At 42.4% G+C, this 19,413-nt stretch overlaps 1 protein-coding gene across 1 annotated transcript in view; it reads right to left on the bottom strand.

Moving 5' to 3' along the window:
* The window catches only part of OXSR1 (oxidative stress responsive kinase 1), a 66,818-nt gene extending 48,398 nt beyond the window's left edge, over nt 1–18,420 (bottom strand). Inside the window, exons 1-2 of the mRNA XM_081105740.1 lie at nt 17,994–18,420; nt 4,537–4,649 (exon numbers count right to left, since the gene is read on the bottom strand). Coding sequence (XP_080961866.1) covers nt 4,537–4,649; nt 17,994–18,063 — 183 coding nt within the window. The 5' untranslated portion in view covers nt 18,064–18,420. The remainder of the gene's footprint in view (nt 1–4,536; nt 4,650–17,993) is intronic.
* Between the last annotated feature and the right edge of the window lie 993 nt (nt 18,421–19,413).

Below are 19,413 nucleotides of genomic sequence, written 5' to 3'. Positions count from 1 at the left end.
AGTGAATTTAGATTAGGTTTTGTATGATAAATGCCTGCTAAAGCCCTGTGTGATCAGGGCCCTGCTTACCTCTCTAGTCTCATTCCTACTCCCTCATCCTTACACCCCAACATAGCCCCGTCCCAAGATCCAGCCAAGTCACTTCAAGTGAGCCATGCTTCTCCTAACCGTGGACATTTAACCCCATTGCTCCCTCTGCCTCAAATACCGTCCCCTCATTATTTCTGCCTAGCTAAACCCGCCAACGCTTCCTTCTGAACTCCCAGATCCCCAGGCTGAGTTAGGTATCCCTTCTCTTGGCTTCTACACTCCCTGTATGTATCCTTACATCATAGTACCCGGGGCCTTCGTTGTCTGTCCCTCCTTGCGAGACAGAGAGCTCCTAGAAGGCAAGTACTTAAAAGTGGATTCCTAAGCATCGTGGAACTTGGCACACTATATCTAATTGCCCTAGTTATGTTTCTGTGTCCCTCATAAAACTGGAAACTCAAGGAGAGCTAAGACTCTGTATTTCTGGCACTTATCACTGTGCCTGGCACACCTTCAATAAATATTTGTTGAATGAATGAATCCTACAGCACTTCATACAGTTTTTTACTGATTCATGTATTTGCCCTGTGACCTTGGTATTTGTTTAGTAAAATCAATTGTGTAAAAGTTGCCCATAATCCCTGATTGATAAGAAGTGCTCAATAACTGCCAGTTTTTCTTTCCTCATCTTCTCTACTTGAATGGAAATTGCTTTGTGGCAAGGACCTGCAGCATGTATTGCTGCAACCCCCAAGTCACCAGCACAATCTTCTGTACTAAAAGCTAAGTAAACATGAAGGCAAGGAAGAAGGAACTAAACTAAGCACCTGCCCACTAACATAGTTATACAGGATTCGAAACGATAAGTACATATGAGAGGGAATACATAGGACAGCACATATATGTGCTGAGATTTTACAGCGGTACAGGTGAAATGCACATATAATTATTTTAAAAAAGATGAAATATGCAACGAAGATTATAGGACGCAATGAGTAAACTTGTCTGGGGTAAATACTTCATGCTTTCAACGGATATTTACCAAGTGCCAACTGTATGTCAGGCATATTAGGTGCCTGGTCACTATGGTGAGCCCTCAGGAAACGTACAGTCTGGTAAAGAAGTAAGACAAATACTAATTTACAGCACAGACCGAAGAACAGTTTGATAGGGGAGGTACAAGATACTACATGACTTTATCCGAGAGGCAAATTATCAAAAAATAGGAGTGATCATCAGGGAAGGCTTCCTATAACAAGTCTGACTTCACTGACACTGAAATAAGAAAGATAAGTAGGTTTTTACCAGTTTTGATTGTTTAATTACCTGGGATCATATAAAAAAGGATCTTATAACTATATTCAAGATTTTAAATTTCATCCTTAGGGCAATGTAAAGGAACCAAAGGTTTAACTATATTTCTTTTTTCATAACACTCACTCTGGCTACCGTGTGAAAAATAAATGAGAAAAAGCAGAACCAGAGGAATAGCCTCTGTTTAAGGCTGTTGCCATGATCTGGGTGAGACGGTGGTGGTCTGAAATACGATAAAAAGCTAATTCCTCAGTTTTTATAATTGTACTGTGGTTATTCTACTATTAGGAGATGTTGAGTGAATAACATATGGAAACTTCTGTACCACTTTTGCAACTCTTTTGTAAATTTAAAATGATCTCAAAATAGAAAGTTAGAGAAAAGCCTGTGATAAAATGTCTGGAGAAAATAAATGTAAGATCTGGTAGCTGATTTTCCCATCACACTTAGCAAAGGTTGTCAGACAAGAAAACATTTTGACAAGAGAAAGGAGCAGCATATTGCCTCCTCAGTAATAACTGTCACATACGCTGCACCCCTGCAGTCAGCACTCGCTGGAGAGCCCAGAGCGCCTTCTGCATTATAATGAAGTTACTGTAAAATCACCACATCTTAGGTTTACTGTGTTGACCTACTAGGTTTTTATAAGGTAAACTGAAGGGCTTCATCTCCCTCAGAGATGGAGCCTTGGCACTCAGACCTCTGGCTCTGACACCATGAACGCCACAAATAAATCCGGCATTATTGATACTTCTCATGTGTCTGCAGGGCTTAGTGGGAGCTTACCTTTGTGCCCCTCCCCCACAAAAGCCAATTATCTTAAAATTGCTTTACTAACAGTCACTTCCCCCAACCTTTACTTATTTGCCACATACATAAATACTACATTTGTAACATAAAGCTTACTGGAATTTGTGGCCAAAATTTATGGAGATCTAACTGATGTTTTTTCCTTTAATTAAGTTATATCAAATTTCCTTTCTTCTAAAAGTAAGGCCCTATTGTAATAATACAAATATTACTTTTAAGAATGTCAAATTATATTTGAAAAGAGATGCTCTTTCTAATTTTGAACTAAGATTATAATCATTTTGTATTATATGAAGTAGAAAATAGACTTTAATCCAGACTGCCATTATCATATGATTTATTGCCTTGCAATAAAATGCAGCAACTACCTATCTCACAGAGGTGTCTGTGAGGTTAAAGTACACGTCAGTGCCTGCACTGAAAAGATGTTTGCTATTACTTTCATATGAACTTAGTCAAGTTATTCAAACTTTGAGCCTCAGTTTCTGTAATCATGAAGTAATGAATAAAACTCTCATTCATCTTTACATTATGTATTATGTAAATTAACTGGCAAATGGTAGAAATTCATTTTGGGCTTCTCAAATTCCAGGCTTAATATATAAATTAAAAATATTGTTTTTCTTTAACAGAATTAGTTTACAATTTAGACTTCTTTTATGATCACTGTTGTTCAAATGTCCAAATGATGCTCTAAGGTATTGCTGGCATCTGTAAACCCAAGTTCATCAAATAGGGTTTCAATCAGCATCTCCATCCAAGTGTGGGTTCTCCCACCAAAGACAGCTCTAGATCATGCCAGCAACCGAGTTCCTGAGCTTCTGTCATGCATTACCAACACCTGAAGGAACACATTTGTCTCATCTTCTAAAAGTTCAACATAGAATTCTATTCCCTCTCTTCCTTTTATTTCAATTATTCCCTAATACTCTGTACTGACTCCCCCAGAAGTTAAATCTAATCTGAGACACTGGAAAAAAACTTCTGTCAGATCATCCTAGTCCTAATCCTGCTCTATCACTAGCTGTATATGATCTCAGAGAAATTACTTAATAAAATAACAATATTAATTCATAATTGTATGGCAGTTTATAAAGTTTTCAAGTACTATGTCACTTGATCTTCAGGAGAAACCCCATAAAGTCCATTTTAAGCCAAAGAAATCAAAAATTTAAAAAGGAATGATTTGAAAAGCTATCTTATTTCCCTTGCTGAAATACTTAAAACTACTACATTTACTACATACTTAAAACTACTCTGGGTGTCACGGTGCATAAAAGTACAAAACAATCCCTGTGTGGCTAGCTTTCAATGCCAGAGAACATCTCTTAAGGCTATGGATCCTTGGGACTCTCTTTCTTCTCCCTTTCCCTAGCCTTTACGGAAGCCAGTGTTGCCTGGGTCATTCTATCTCTCATCTCCCATCAATGGATATTCCATTTGACCCAGGAATCACAATTGCAAGATACTATTTTTAGGAAAGAGAGAAATAAGCAAGTATCCTTTATAACAATAAAAAAGAAGAAGCAAGGTAATGGTCCAATACCAGAGGATAGGGTAAAGTGTGGTCTACTTACTCAATGGGATACTACACATATTGAAAATTATATTAATTCATATTTAGACACAAAAAATTGTGATAAATTTTTCAATAAAAAAGAACAAGTATATGATTCACATTATCATAAATATAAAGAGATGTTTAAATGTGCAGTCTGAAAGATTATATAGCAGTGTTAATTTCAGAATGAGAGGATTATCCTATTAATAAAAAGCCTAATATGCTGTGTCCGGCCATCCATTAAACCAATCAAAGCGTAATATGCTAATGATATGCTAAGGCCACTCAAATGCTCACTATAATGTGCACTGACCACCAGGGGGCAGACAGTTGATTGGTTGACCAGTTGCTATGACATGCACTGACCAACAGGGGGCAGACGCTCCAACCGGTAGGTTAGCTTGCTGCTGGGGTCCGGCCTATCGGGACTGAGCAAGACGTGCCAGGCATGCCCTGGAGCCCTTCCACGGTCCCTCCCCGGCTGGCCAACCTCCCATATCCCTCCCCAGTCCCTCAGTCTGGCCTGCGCCTCTCACAATTTGGGACCCCTCGGGGGATATTGGAGAGCTGGTTTCAGCCCGATCCCGCAGGCCAGGCCAAGGGACCCCACTGGTGCATAAATTTGTGCAACCGGGCCTCTAGTAACTATATATTCTCTCTCTACTTACCTGAATTTTTATATGTTTTATAATAAATATTACTATTAATGAAAAAAATCACATACTTTTAAAAAAGGAATAAAAATCTTCAAGTTATTTCCCATTCCAACATGAATATACAAGAGTACACCTCTCCACTGAAGAAATATGAAATGTGCATACCAGGAGCTCATCCATGCTAGTTTGACATTTCTCAAGGTTTATCCGTTTGATTGCCACTTTCTCCTTTTTAGGGGCACAATATGCTGCTTGGACCACAGCCGTTGCTCCACTTCCTAAAGATAAATACATAAAAGAGTAAATGAATAGATGGGTAGATAAAAACATGACATTTCAAATTCCCACACAATTTAAATGAGAAGTTAACCCTTATCTTGTTCCTACACTCAATAGATGCAAAGAAACATTCTATAAAGCTAGGTGTCTATAAAAGCAAAAGCCTCAACTATTTCATAGAATTGCCAGTAAATACCAGTACCAAAAATAAAAATAAAAAATTGCTAGGGTTCCAGTTCTAGAATTTGATGGTATAGGCCCACATTTCTCTGATCCTTGCCTCTAAATACAACTCAGTGCCCTGGAAATAACTCCACAATCAAAAAGTGCCTATGAAATGTAGAAAGAAGGTGAACTGGCTAAGGACCTCAGAGTGTGAGGAAAAGCACCACTGTGAGTTCACTGGGTTTTCCATTTATCGCCCAAATATCCATGAATGGGCTCCAGGACAGCCTGCAACCTGAAACCACCAATAGGGACAGACAGACAGACAGACGAACGAGAAAATCCTGCTTTCTGGCCACAGGCTGTGAAAAGGGAAGCTAGGCAGAGACCCAGAGGAGACAGATCCCCATCCCTCCCCAGGACAGTGAGGCAGCCAACCGGCCACAGCATCACAGCAGCAGGGGCCACCTGGACCCAGACAGCAGTAAGCCAGACCCACCACAGGGGTGCTAGGTCCCAGACCCACACCTGGGGCAACATCCAGCCAATCTGCCCTTAGCAGCAGCAGAACTGGGGACCCACGCCCGCCAGTCAGCCCACGTAACACGTGTAGAGATCAAACAGGAGTCCCTGAGGTGCCCGAGCATACAGCAGAAGAGACTAGCATTACAAGAGCTCTGAAAACTTAATTATCACAGGAATTACACAACTCACAAAAGTAGGCCAGGGCCTACCACAAAACCTAAATAGAGTACTGCCTACTAAAACAGAAGATTAAAGAGAACCAAGAGTCTCCTAACAGTATCCTGAACGTACGGAATACAATTAAAACATAAAAATAACATGTCAGCCGAAACCAGTTTGGCTCAGTGGATAGAGCGTCGGCCTGCGGACTGAAGGGTCCCGGGTTCGATTCCGGTCAGGGGCGTGTACCTGGGTTGCGGGCACATCCCCAGTGGGAGATGTGCGGGAGGCGGCTGATCGATGTTTCTCTCCCATCGATGTTTCTAACTCTCTATCTCTCTCTCCCTTCCTCTCTGTAAAAAATCAATAAAATATATTTAAAAAAAAAATAACATGTCATACCAAGGGGAAAAAACCCACACTTATATGAGAAAAGATATTCACACTGATGCCAACACCAAAATGAATCACATGTTGGAGAATTTTAGAGCAGCTGTTATAAAAATGCTTCAACATTGGGGCGAGGGGCAGGTGCCGCCTAGAAGGGGTCAATGGGGGATAAAGGGGGGCATCTGTAATACTTTCAACAATAAAGATAAATTAAAACAAACAAAAAAGATAAAATATTCTGATATTAAACATCTTAACAGATGGTTTCAATGGAGAATCTTACCAAACGCTGAAAGAAGAATTAATAGCCATTTTACACAATGTTTCCCAGAAATGGAACAAAGATACTTCCCAATTTATTTTATGAAGCCAGCATTACCAAGACCAAAACCAGACAAAGACATCACAAGAATACACAAACCAGTATCTCTCGTGTACTTAGCTGCAAAATTCTTAAAAAATATTAGCAAATCAAATTCAGCAATAGATAATACACCACAACCAAGTGGTACGTATTCCAGATATGCAAGGCTGGTACAATATTTTTTTAAATCAAAATCAATGTAATACACTATACCAACAGGTTCAGGAAGAAAATCATATGATCATATAAATTGACACACACAAAAAAACATTTTTAAAAAAAAAAATCCAACATTAGCCATGATAAAAAATTCTCAGCAAACTAAGAATAGAGGAAAACTTCTTCAACTTCATAAAGAACATTTACCAAACAACAACAAAAAAACCTTACAGCTAACAACATACTTAATGATGAAAAATTAAATGCTCTCCCTAAAAGACTAGGGGAAAGGCAAGGATGTCCATTCTCATCACTCTTATTTATCATAGTAATGGAAGTCCTAGCCACCACAATAAATCAAGAAATAAATAAAAGACAGCCAGAAAAGAAAAAATAAAACTATCCCTATTTGTACATGACATGATTATTTATAAAGAAAATTCCAGCCGAGACCGGTTTGGCTCAGTGGATAGAGCGTCGGCCTGCGGACTGAAGGGTCCCGGGTTCGATTCCGGTCGGGGGCATGTACCTGGGTTGCGGGCATATCCCCAGTGGGGGATGTGCAGGAGGCAGCTGGTCGATGTTTCTCTCTCATCGATGTTTCTAACTCTCTCTCTCCCTTCCTCTCTGTAAAAAAATCAATAAAATATATTTAAAAAAAAAAGAAAATTCCAGGGAATCTACAAGAAAAGTATCCAGAACTAAAAAGAGAGTTTAGTAAGGTTGCAAGACATAAGATTAACACACAAAAACCAATTCCACTTCTATAAACTAACAACAAACAAGTGAAAACCAAAATTTTAAAACACAATGACATTAACAAGTAATCCCAAAAAAATGAGTCTTTAGGTACAAATTCAAAAAAATCTGAACAGAAAAAATATGCTTGATATTACAAAATTCCAATTAAACAGAGTAAAGAAGGACTAAATAATTTAAAAAACTCAACCACAATAAAGATGTCAATACTCCCAAATTAACTACATATAGGTTTAATGCTATTCTATCAAAATCCTGGCAATGTATTTTGTACACATAGAAAAGCTTATTCTAAAATCTATATAATAAAAGCCTAAGTGACCATTACGGCAGAATGACCAGAATGACCTGTCGCTATGATGCACACTGACCACCAAGGGGCAGATGCTCAATGCAGGAACTACCTCCTGGTGGTCAGTGCACTCCCACTGGGGGAGCGCTGCTCAGCCAGAAGCCGGGCTCACAGCTGGCGAGTGCAGCGGTGGTGGCAGGATCCTCTCCTGCCTCCGCAGCAGTGCTAAGGAGCAGCGAGCAGGTGGGTGGTAAAGAGTGAGGGCTCCCGGAATGCAAGAGGGCACAGGCCGGGCTGAGAAACACACACACCCTGCCTCAGTGCACGAATTTCGTGCACCGGGCCTCTAGTGTATATATAAATGGAAGACTCTAGAATAGCCAACACAATAGTGAAAAATGTGAACAAAGGGATTTATACTTCCCAATTTTAAGACTCATATTTAACAGTAATCAAGACCGTGCAGTATTGGCAGAAGACTAAACACACACACACACACACACACACACACACAGCAGAATAGAAAACCCATTCACACCAATGTGTCCCACTGATTTTGCCAAAGATGCAAAAGCAATTCAATGGAGATGAGATAACCTATCAGAATGGCTGGGGGGGGGAAATTTAATGAGAACACCAAATGCTGGTGAGGATATGGTGAAACTGGATCACTCATACACTAATTGGTGAAATAGAAAAACTGGTACAGCCACTCTGGTAAACTGTTCCACCATTTCTTTTAAAACTAAAAATGGCCTTGTATATAACTCAGCATTTGTATGTTGGGTATTTATCCCAGAGAAATAAAAACGTATGTTTACACAGAAACTTATTTATGAATGTTCATAGCAGCTTTATTTATAACCAAAAGCTGTAAACTACCCAAAAACCTTCAACAGATGAATGGTTAAACAAATGCAGGTTAATCCATACAGAGGAATACTACTCAGCAATAAAAATAAACCACTGAAATGCACAATTACTTGAATGAATGTCAAGGGCATTATGTTGAGTGAAAAAAAAAAAGCCAATCTCAAAAGTTACATATTTTATTACGCCATTTACATAACACTGTTGAAACAGTAAACCTAACAGACATGGAGAATAGGTTAGTGGTTGCCAGGGTCAGAGGAAAAGGGGAATGAGGAGTGCTGCTAATGGGTATGGAGTTTCTTTCTGGAGCTAAGAACATGTTCTGGAATTAGAGCGGTGATGATTGCACAACTATGTGAATCTACTGGTGTCGGTTACTATGCGTTTGTTTGTGTTTTTGACTTAATACCTTCACCTTTTTCACTCAGTCCCACAGCCCCTTTCCCCTCTGACATCCGTCACTCTGTTCTCTATCTATGAGTCCATTTCTATTTTGTTTTTGTTATTTTGTTCATTAGATTCCATATATAAGTGAAATCATATGGTACTTGTCTTTCCCTGACTATCTTATTTCAGTTAGCATACTACCCTCCAGTCCATCCATGCTGTCGCAAGGGCTACATTTCCTTCTTATTTACAGACAAGTAGTAGTCAATTAGGTAAATGTACCACAGCTTTTTTATCTACTCATCTGCTGATGGGCGCTTGGGCTACTTTCAGATCTTGGCTATTGTAAATAACATTGCAATGAACATAGGGATGCATATATTCTTTCGAATTAATGTTTCAGGTTTCTTCGGATATATTCCCAGAAGTGGAATCGCTGGGTCATGGGCAGTTCCATTTTTAATTTTTTTAATAACTCCACACTGCTTTCCACAGTGGCTGCACCGAACAGGATTAGAGATAGGAATTTTCAAAATATTTCATCTCTTCTTTAAAGCAGGTCCCTTTGTGTGGAATTTTTCAAACTACAAGTCAACTTACTAGTTTCAACCATCATTTTTCTTAGAGTAAATAGAACCAAATAGAACACATCAGTATGCACTGAACACAGTAAAAGAAAATGTATCTCCTAAAAGTGGTTTAGTCAAGGTGTGAAAGCTACTGCGCCAATGCCTTCTAATAAGTATCAGTGTGATGTGAAGATTATATAATGGCAAGTATAAATAAAACAATTCTAATAAACATCCTATTCAAACTTTCACCATTTTACACTGTTGTGCATCTCAATGCACCATTTCCCTTCATCCCCACTTCTTACGCTCTTCTGTCCTCGATAGTTAGTTAACTGCAGGATTAGCGTACATTATACAACAGAGTGGATTAATGCACAAAAATATGAATGAACTTTCTCCTGAAATCCTTCAAATTGGGTAACTTCATCTCTTGAGACAGAAAAGGAGATGACCAAAAGCATGATGGGGACTAAAAACCTTTGCGTCTCCCTCCACTTTAGTACACCCAGGTATTTAAAGAGAAAGTAAAGCCCTAGCCGGTTTGGCTCAGTGGATGGAGCGCCAGCCTGTGGACTGAAGGGTCCTGGGTTCGATTCCGGTCAAAGGCACATGCCCGGGGTTGGGGCCTCGATCACCAGTAGGAGGCGTGAGGAAGGCAGCGGATCAATGATTCTCATCATTGATGTTTCTATCTCTCTCTCTTCCTTCCTCTCTGGAATCAATAAAAATATATTTTTAAAAAAATAAAAGAGAAAGTTAAAAAAAAAAGGATATTATTCCTATCAAATGAACCAAAATCATTTGAAGATATTTTCTCCCAAAATGTTAACCAGCCATCACTGTATCAGATACACATTCTAAAGATTCGTTTTTAAGTATTTTTTTAGTAAGGTTTTACATTTACTAAAGAGCTAGCTTAGACTGTTCATTATGAAAGATGACGAAAGCACTGTCACCTGAACCATGGAAAATACAGGAATTTACAATTTTGTAAACCCTTTTCTAAAAAAGGCCTCTTGTCAGAGTCATGTTGAAAATTAAAGCTCCTAGAACTGGAGAAACAGCTGTGAGAACAGTCATCATAAAAGGCATGCTATTCTCTCCATACAGTGATGGAAATAAAGACACACTGCCATATGCTTTGAGTAAGTACTCAATCAGCCGGATGGTTTTGCAATGAATCATCCCTTTCTCTCCTGTTCACTCCTGTGATCTCCTATCTCAATAGATGGTAACTCATTCTTCCAGATGCTCCAGCCAAAAACCTTCACATCTTCTCACATCCCATCCAACCACACATCTCCAATTTTGAAATATGTCATATCTGACTGCTTCTCACCCCCGCTACGACTGCGTCTCTCCCCTGGGTAACCTCTCCTTCCACCTTGAACCCTTACAAAACCATTCTCCACCTAGCAGCCCAAGTTGTCCTGATCTATTTAAAATTTGCCTCTATCCCTGGCAGCCCCCACCCCTTTCCCGGCTTTATCTGTCCTTCACCACTAGATTATAAACTCCAAAACGCAGGGATTTCTCTCTGTTTTACTGCTTATCTCTAGCATCCAGAACAGTGCCTGACCCATAAGGAGTTCATTATCTGTTGAACAAATTAATCAATCAAGTAGTGGCATATGTTTTCAAGAAAAAAATAATGACCTGCTTGGGACAGAACAAACACAGAAGCAGCCCAGTGTGACGGGCCTTTCCTCACGATGACCGTGAACTAACATTATTGAACACTTGCTCAGTGTGCCGAGTGCTATCCTGAGCCCTTTCTTCACTTGTGCTGCTGTTTTTCATCTAATCCTCAGAATAATCTCATGAGTTAGGTATTATTGATCTTACAAAGCAGTGTAAGAACAGCAATGTAAGCAAGTGTAAGACTTAGGTCATAAATTAGTAAGAGGCAGGGTAGGACCTAGAAACCAGAACTACATGATGTCTCAACACCATGCTCTTAACTGGTAGGCAGCTGCCCCTTTAGGTTAAAGCTAACATTTATTAACTGAATACTATGTGTCAGGTTAAATTATTTACTTGAAATGTCTTATTTAACTGTTTTAATTTTTTCAAAAAACCGAGGCCCACGTTTTTAGTTGCCTATCCAACAATTTCCCCTTATTTTTCAACAACAAAACTTTCACCTAAATTTGTTTGAAGTAATAATGTGCCCAGCTAAAAAGCTTCATTTCACAGCCCCCCTTGCAAATGGCCCAATTACACAGTTTTGGCCAATAAAAGAAATGGAAGCCTCCGAGTAAAGCTTCCAGGAAAGTAAGTCCTATGAAAGGGTGCCAACCGAGTTGTCACGTGCCTTTGTCCTTTTGCCATACTCTTCCAGCCCGAACACAGGCTCCAGGCTACATAGGTGGAACAATTATCTCGGGAATGAGAGTCATGTGCTAAGTGGAGTGGAGTGAAAACGAGGAGCCTGGGTGTCGGATGGCACCTAGCTGCCACTCCAGTTTTCTTGTTATGTGTAATGGGGGGACAGTATTTTATTAAGCTACTATTATTTATTTTCCATTACATGTAGCCAAATGCAATCCCTGTTTGATACCAGCCTATGAGGCTGTTGGCACAAAGCTGGCCTTATTAAAAATGTTGCCATAATTAAGTCTCCCAATCATGGGAAAAAATACACTAGCCATTGCTTAAGCATCACTGTTGAGAGAGCAAATGTCTTTCGCACTTATGCAGGGGGCTAGAGTGGGATCCTGAAACCTGCATTTGGAAATCGCTATGTTAGACATCAAAATGTGTGGCTACTGAACACCTGGTCAGAATCCTAACGCAATAATAGGGGTTAGAAAGGAGCTCAAAAACACTGAAAAGATGGATGATTTATAGAGAGACCAATACTAACATTTGTTACAAGTAAATATACTTAAAGAAATTCAAATCTTATAAAAAATGTTTAAGATAATAAAATTCTTTAAAAGGAAGTCCTTTGAATTCTGAATCTGTATGTTTTTATTTTGTTTGAATTAAGAAATTTTCTTTTCTCTATAGGATTTTGCCAGAAAAGGAGAGAACAAAACAGAAATATTAAGAAATATTAACCCCACAAATACAGTACTAAGCAGCATACATGAAAAAAAATTACAGTTCAAATAAATATAATGTGCTTTGGTCAGAAAGACATCATTGTACCATTTATAACTATAAAAGGCTAATATGTAAAGTGTCTTCACAGGAGTTCAACTGGGGGACCAGGAGTTCCATCGCTCGCTATGATGTGTGCTGATCACCAGGAGGAGGTGCGGAATGAAGGGAGGCCCCGGCCGGCAGCCAGAAGGCCCCATGGCCAGGCCTAGAGAGCCTATCTGCACACAAATTTCATGCACCGGGCCTCTAGTGTCCTTATAATACAATCCCTTGAAAATAAAAAATTCAGCCCTAACTGGTTTGGCTCAGTGGATAGAACATCGGCCTGCAGACTGAAAGGTCCCAGGTTCGATTCTGGTCAAGGGCATGTACCTTGGTTGCGGGCACATCCCCAGTAGGAGGTGTGCAGGTGGCAGCTGATCGATGTTTCTCTCTCATCGATGTTTCTAACTCTCTATCCCTCTCCCTTCCTCTGTAAAAAAATCAATAAAATATATTAAAAAAGAAAATAAAAAATTCAAATTAACCTCTCCCTCCCCGGGCTTTATCTTTTTTGGACTCCAAGCATTTGTTTCCCGAAAATAACTGAGTGCAATCTGAAAACAACAAAGAATTTATTTTGAAGACCACAGCTTATTACAAAATCCTGTATTCCAAACATTTCAGTACAGAAGAAACATTAGAATAAGAATACACTGCTTTATTGAGCCTTGCTACTTGTACCAGTACTAGGCTGTAGTTGGAGGAAAATCTTTTTTTTCCTCTCTGTTGGGAAGATAGGTGAGAGTGTGTGAGGAGTGGAGTGGCAGGGACTTACTAATGAGAGGGAGAACATTATAAGAATAGTATATACAACATCAGAATAGTATATACAACATCAGAATAGTATATACTACATCAGAAAGGGTTATCAACAAAATATCTGCTCCTGCCAGATGTTTTCATTGTAAGGCTATTCCTTTAATCTGTCAGACTCTGACCATCACCTTCCAGTTTATACCCAAAAACGAATCAAATACAGATGCAGGAACAAGGACCCTGAAACAGGAAAAGGAGAGCTGGACACCAGTACTGCCTTTGCCATTAATTAGCTCTATGACTCCACACAAGTCACTTTGCCTTTCTATGTCTCAGTGTTTTCATCTGTAAAACAAAATGGTTCACCTTACCTCACACCACACAGAAAAATTAACTCAAACGTATCAGAGTCCTAAATCATATCATATGTGATTCTTTGTGTTTGGTTTATTTGGCATGTTTTTTTGAGGTTCATTCATGTTGTATCCTGTTGCATATATTATATTCCCTTTTTTTCAGACACCACTTGATGAACATCGGGATTCTGCTTTTTGTTGTTGTTTTTTATGGGGTTTTTTGTTTGTTTTTTTTAAATATATTTTATTGATTTTTTACAGAGAGGAAAGGAGAAGGATAGAGAGTTAGAAACATGGATGAGAGAGAAACGTCGATCAGCTGCCTCCTGCACATCCCCAATTGGGGATGTGCCTGCAACCAAGGTACATGCCCTTGACCGGAATCGAACCTGGGACCCTTGAGTCCGCCAGCCAACGCTCTATCCACTGAGCCAAACCGGTTAGGGCTGTTTTTTATGTTTTGATGTTGGATAAGTAAAGATTTCTTAGCTACAACACCAAAAAAGCACGATCGATAAAAGAAAAAAGTGATAAATTAAACTTGTATCAAAATGCAAAACTTTTGTATTTTTTAAATGTTTTTATTGCCGAAACCGGTTTGGCTCAGTGGATGGAGCGTCGGCCTGCGGACTGAAAGGTCCCGGGTTCGATTCCGGTCAAGGGTATGTACCTGGGTTGCGGGCACATCCCCAGTAGGGGGTGTGCAGGGGGCAGCTGATCGATGTTTCTCTCTCATCGATGTTTCTAACTCTCTATCTCTCTCCCTTCCTCTCTGTGAAAGAAATCAATAAAATATATTTAAAAAATAAAAATAAAAAAAATAAATGTTTTTATTGATTGGAGAGAGAGAGAGAGATAAATATCGATGTAAGAGAGAAACAGCAATTGGTTGCCTCCCACACATACCCTGACTGGGTACCGAACCTCTAACTCAGGCATGTGACCTAACCAGGAATGAACTGTGACCTCCTGGTTCATAGGTCCTCTCATCCACTGAACAATACTGGCTGGGCAACTTTTATATTTTAAAAGACACCATTAAGAAACTGAAAAGAGCCCTAACCAGTTTGGCTCAGTGGATAGCGCATCGGCCTGCAGACGGAAAGGTCCCAGGTTCGATTCTGGTCAAGGGCATGTACCTTGGTTGCGGGCACATCCCCAGTAGGAGGTGTGCAGAAGGCAACTGATCAATGTTTCTCTCTCATCGATGTTTCTAACTCTCTATCTCTCTCCCTTCCTCTTTGTAAAAAAATCAATAAAATATATTTTTAAAAAACATCAACTATTTTAAAAAAAAGAAACTGAAAAGACACATATGTAATGCTTTAAACAATAAAACTTAAAAAATTTAAAATAAATAAAAATCAAATATCAAGTACTCTTAAAAAAAAGAAAGAAAGAAACTGAAAAGATAAGCTACAGACTGGGAGAAAATATTTGAAATCATGTGTCAGTTTACGAAGTCCTCAAATCCAGAATGAATACACAGACAAACCCCTATAGCTCAAAAAAAACACAACCCAAAGCACAACCCGAAAAGACAAAAGATCTGAATAGATATTTCAGCAAAGAAGATATATGGAAAGCTAATAAACAAGCACATGAAAAGATGCTCAACATCATCAGTCATCAGGGAAATGCAAAAAAACCACAATGAGATTCTACTTCAGACCCATTAGAATGGCTACAACCAAAATGACAGACAACAAATGCTGGCAAGGGTACAGAGAAATAGGAACCTTCATACATCACTAATGGGAATGTAAAATGGTACAGTCACTTTACCTTCTGATGCAGCAATTCCACTCAAGAAAAATGAAATATGTTCACATGAAGTGCTCACAGCCAAAAAACAGAAGCCCAATGTCCAGCAAGTGGTAGCCAAAAAAAAAGGGGGAGAGGAGAGGCATAATATATACTATAAGGCAAGCTATAACATGAATGAACCTCAAAAATAAATTATGTCAAATAAAAGAAACCAAACACAAAGAATCACATATTATATGATTATTTTTATATGGAAATCCAGAAAAGGCAAATATGGAGAGACAGAAAGTAGATTTGTGGTTGCCTGAAGTAGGGGGTAGGGACAGGGAGTGACTACAAATGGACATGAGGCATCTCTTTGGAATGATGAAAATGTTCTAAAATTGGATTGTAGTGATGATTGAACAACTCTGTAAATTTACTAAAAACCTATAGAACAATACAGTTAAAACAGGTGGATTTTATGGTATATAACTTATACCTCCATACAATTATTTTCAACAATTAAAGTACTATGCTAAATGAAAGAAGCCAAACACAAAAGACCGCATGTTATATGATCCCATTTACATGAAACGTCCAAAAAAGGCAAATCTATAGAGACAGAAAGTAGATTTGTGGTTGCCTGGGGCTGGGAGTGGGAACAGGGATGAACTGTAACAGGCACAAGGGATCTCAATGAGGTGATGAAAATGTTCTAAAACTGGATTATGCTGATTGGTACACAACACAGTAAATTTACTAAAAATCACTGAACTTTATGCTTAAAAATGGGTGAATTTTATGGTATTAAATTATACCTCAGTAAAGTTATTTTAAAAAATAAGGGGTCAAATCTTAACATTGGCATTCTCAACCTTTTATCCATGGACCACTCTGAATGAGAACAAGACTAACTCTACCCCAGAGGACTGAGACTCCCCTGCCTCCACTCCCGGACACCCTACTGGTCCCCAAATTTCTACTCTGATGCCACCTTAATAGCAAGGCATTAAGAATGACCACAAGCATCCTCTTCCCCCTAAAAAGATGTCCACCCAAAGGAAAGCAAAAACTCCTCTTCTAAAACCACCACAGGGACGCTTTTCTTAGTTTCAGACACTGCTTTGGGATCTCCCCCTTAGTCCCTTCCGTCAGCATGAAACTCTCAGGGGCGCGGAGCCATCTCTGCAGGCAGGGCCCTAGCTAGCAGCTGTCCTGCGAACCAACCCGCACACGTCAAGACACAGCACGTCAGGAGCACGCAGGCCCATGAAGCGGCTTCAGGGAAAAGATGCGATGTCTTTCAGACAAAACATAGCCCAGGTTTGTCCTGAAACACGAGGCAAGTGGAAAAGAGAAACATGACCAAGTTTCTCTAAAACGCAGACACCGTACAATAAACACTCACACCCCCATGACAGCCAGTGAGCGTCCAGCCCGTCTCTGCGATGGAACTAATTTTAGGACAGGACGCTGATGTAGCAAAGGAGACAACCTCCTTCCTTCAATCAACAGGGGTCTGTCTGCTCGTGTCCGCTGGACGGGGTTTCTGTTTAAGGACACCCACCCCTTTTTTCATTTCTAAAGTCACTGGAGTATTGTTTTCCAACAAACACCTCCCTCATCGTCCCCCATCACACGTGCCTCTCGGAGAATGACAGTCTCCGCGCAAGTTCTGTGCCCTGCCAACTGGTATTCCTGGACCCCTTTCAGATCCACTCCACACACAGCACGCGGCCAGGCCCACTCGATGGCATGTCCCCGCCCGAAGCTCTCGGGTAACACTTCAAATTCCAGAATCCTTACCAGGGCGGCGAAGGTCCCTGAGGTCCCGCCTCTCCCTTTCCTTTCTTGCTGCCCCTCGGCTCCTGACACACATCAAGCTGGCCTCCTCCTCGGAGCCTTTGCCGTTCCTCCTCCCTCGGCAGGGACCATCTTCCCTAGGCTCTTCAGCCTCCTCCTCATCCTTCCCTGCTCAGCTCCAACGCCGCAGAAAAAGGCTTTTTTTCCTTGAAATCGCCCTCAGGAGGTCTCCAGGTCACTCCTTATCCAGAACATCTTATTTCCCAGCACTTGCCAAAAGCCTGTAATTGTTTTCATTTGTCTACTCATTTCACGTCTGTCTCCCCGGACAGAGAGTCGGTCCCCAGCGGTAGGAAGTTGTGTCCACGTTGCTCAGAACGGTACCTGCAGCTTCCTCTCGAGGGGATCCCCACCCAGCTCCACCCCAGCGGCGCCCGGCATTTCGGGGGCATTTCCCCCGAGGCGGGAATGAACTGTAAAGCACCCGATCCCACAATCCCCCACGAAGGTAGGTGGCTGTGTCTCGACTCCAACACCCCATTTCTTTGCGCAGCCTTGACAAGCCTGCACTTTTCTTCCTCCCCAGGAGACGCCTGTCGCTCAGGTTCAAACATCTATCACTGCGTCCGTCTATGCGGAGCCCCTCCAACCCACCCAACCCCGCCCCACGGGCGCGTCACTCAATATCCCCTCCCGCGCGGCACAAACCCGGAGCCTCACCCACGCGCCCCACCAACCCGGGGGCCCCACGAGCGCCCATTCATATCTGTGCGTCCTGCGCTGCCGAGCTCCCGCTAGTGCCCAGGATCCCGCGGGTCTCCACGATCCCGCGTGTCACCCGCTGCCCAGAGCGTGCCTCCCCACTCAGGGGCGCCAGCTCTCACCGATCACCTCCTGCAGCTCGTAATCGTCCCTGTTGATGGACCAGGGCAGGGCACTCGAGTCCTCGGACATGACGGCAGCTGAGCTCTCGGTCCTCCCTCCAACTCGCTGACCTCTCTCCTTTCCTCGCCGCGCCTCTCCCCACCCCCAACCGCTGCCGCCGCGACCCCACCAATCTCCTCGAGAACAACCAGGTCCGCGGGGCGCCTGGGTGCGGGGTCACCGCGCGGCGAAGCGGCGGGGGCTCGAAGCTCCGGCGGATCTCGCCTCCTGCTCCTCTGCGTCCGGCACTCCCCGGCCCGGTCCAAGTCCCGTCCTGGGCCTCAGCTGCAGCAGCGACTGGAGCTTCGCCTGGGCCCGGCCCCTCTGTCCCGCCCTCCACTCCGGCCCCACGCACGGGCCAAACTTTCCCTTCACCTGCCGACACGCAGCGCGCTGACGTCACCGCGCCGGTCACGCCCCGCCTCGGCCCCGCCCCCTTCCGCCATATCAAGTGCGGCTGAATTAGCAGGGAGCAAGCAAGAAGCCCGAGAAGGTGCAAGTTGACAGTGAAATGGCAGGGTTGCTTAGGAAGGGGTCCAGCGAGGACATCGGAGAGCCAGAGAAGGCCCTCAAGTAGCACAGACGAGGTGGCCACACTAAGCATGGCGGCCAAAGGCGGCCAAGGGGAGGGGCGGGGCCACTTCTGGCGGCGGGGGGCACGTTGCCGTCTCCGTGGTCGCATTCATTGGTTTGTTTGAGAAGGAATCAGAAAGGCGATAGGCGTGTGTGGACATCAGTCATACGCTAGTCCCGCCCCCGTGCCCTCAGCGCGCTTCTCTGCGCCAGGGGCCCCAGTCCCTCGAGATCGCTAGGACGTACTCCGCTCGCGGCCCGTCTCCGAGCGACGTCACGGCGTCACCGTCACACCCTCGAGACGTGCAAACGGCTCCGCTGGGTGTGGAGAAGCCCGAGGGCGCAGCAGGGTGGGGTGGCCTCGGGCGCTGGAAGACCGCCAACTAGGATAAAGGCCCGGGCCACGTACGGAGTGGAACTGGAAGCTTGTCCCATGACGACACTTTTTTCCAGGAGGAAGTTCTCGCCGCGTTAACCCCTCGCGGTTCTCTCGGCCACCTAATTGGGCCGGGAGCGAGTTCTCTCCATTCTCAACTTTGGGTCTGGAGTTCAAAAGAGCATCTGACTTAGGGGGGTTTTCTGAAAGTTGGGGTTCACCCCCACCCCTTAAGCATCCTAGGCCATGAAACAAGTGAGATTTGGCCCGTTTTTCCAGGGTTTTGCCTTTGGTGTGACCTCACTGAACTTGTTTTCTCGGGTTGACCGCTTAGCCTTAGGCCATTGGGGAAATTCACAAGGTGAAAATTAAACACGCTTGGTAAAATGGAAAAGAAGGTATCAACCCCAGGCTGGCGTGGACCTATGAAC

This window comes from Myotis nattereri (genome assembly GCF_964212035.1).
Source record: "Myotis nattereri genome assembly, chromosome: 14".
NCBI lineage: Eukaryota > Metazoa > Chordata > Mammalia > Chiroptera > Vespertilionidae > Myotis > Myotis nattereri.
The sequence above is the reverse complement of the archived record's forward strand: the minus strand, read 5'-3'. Positions and strand labels throughout refer to the sequence as shown.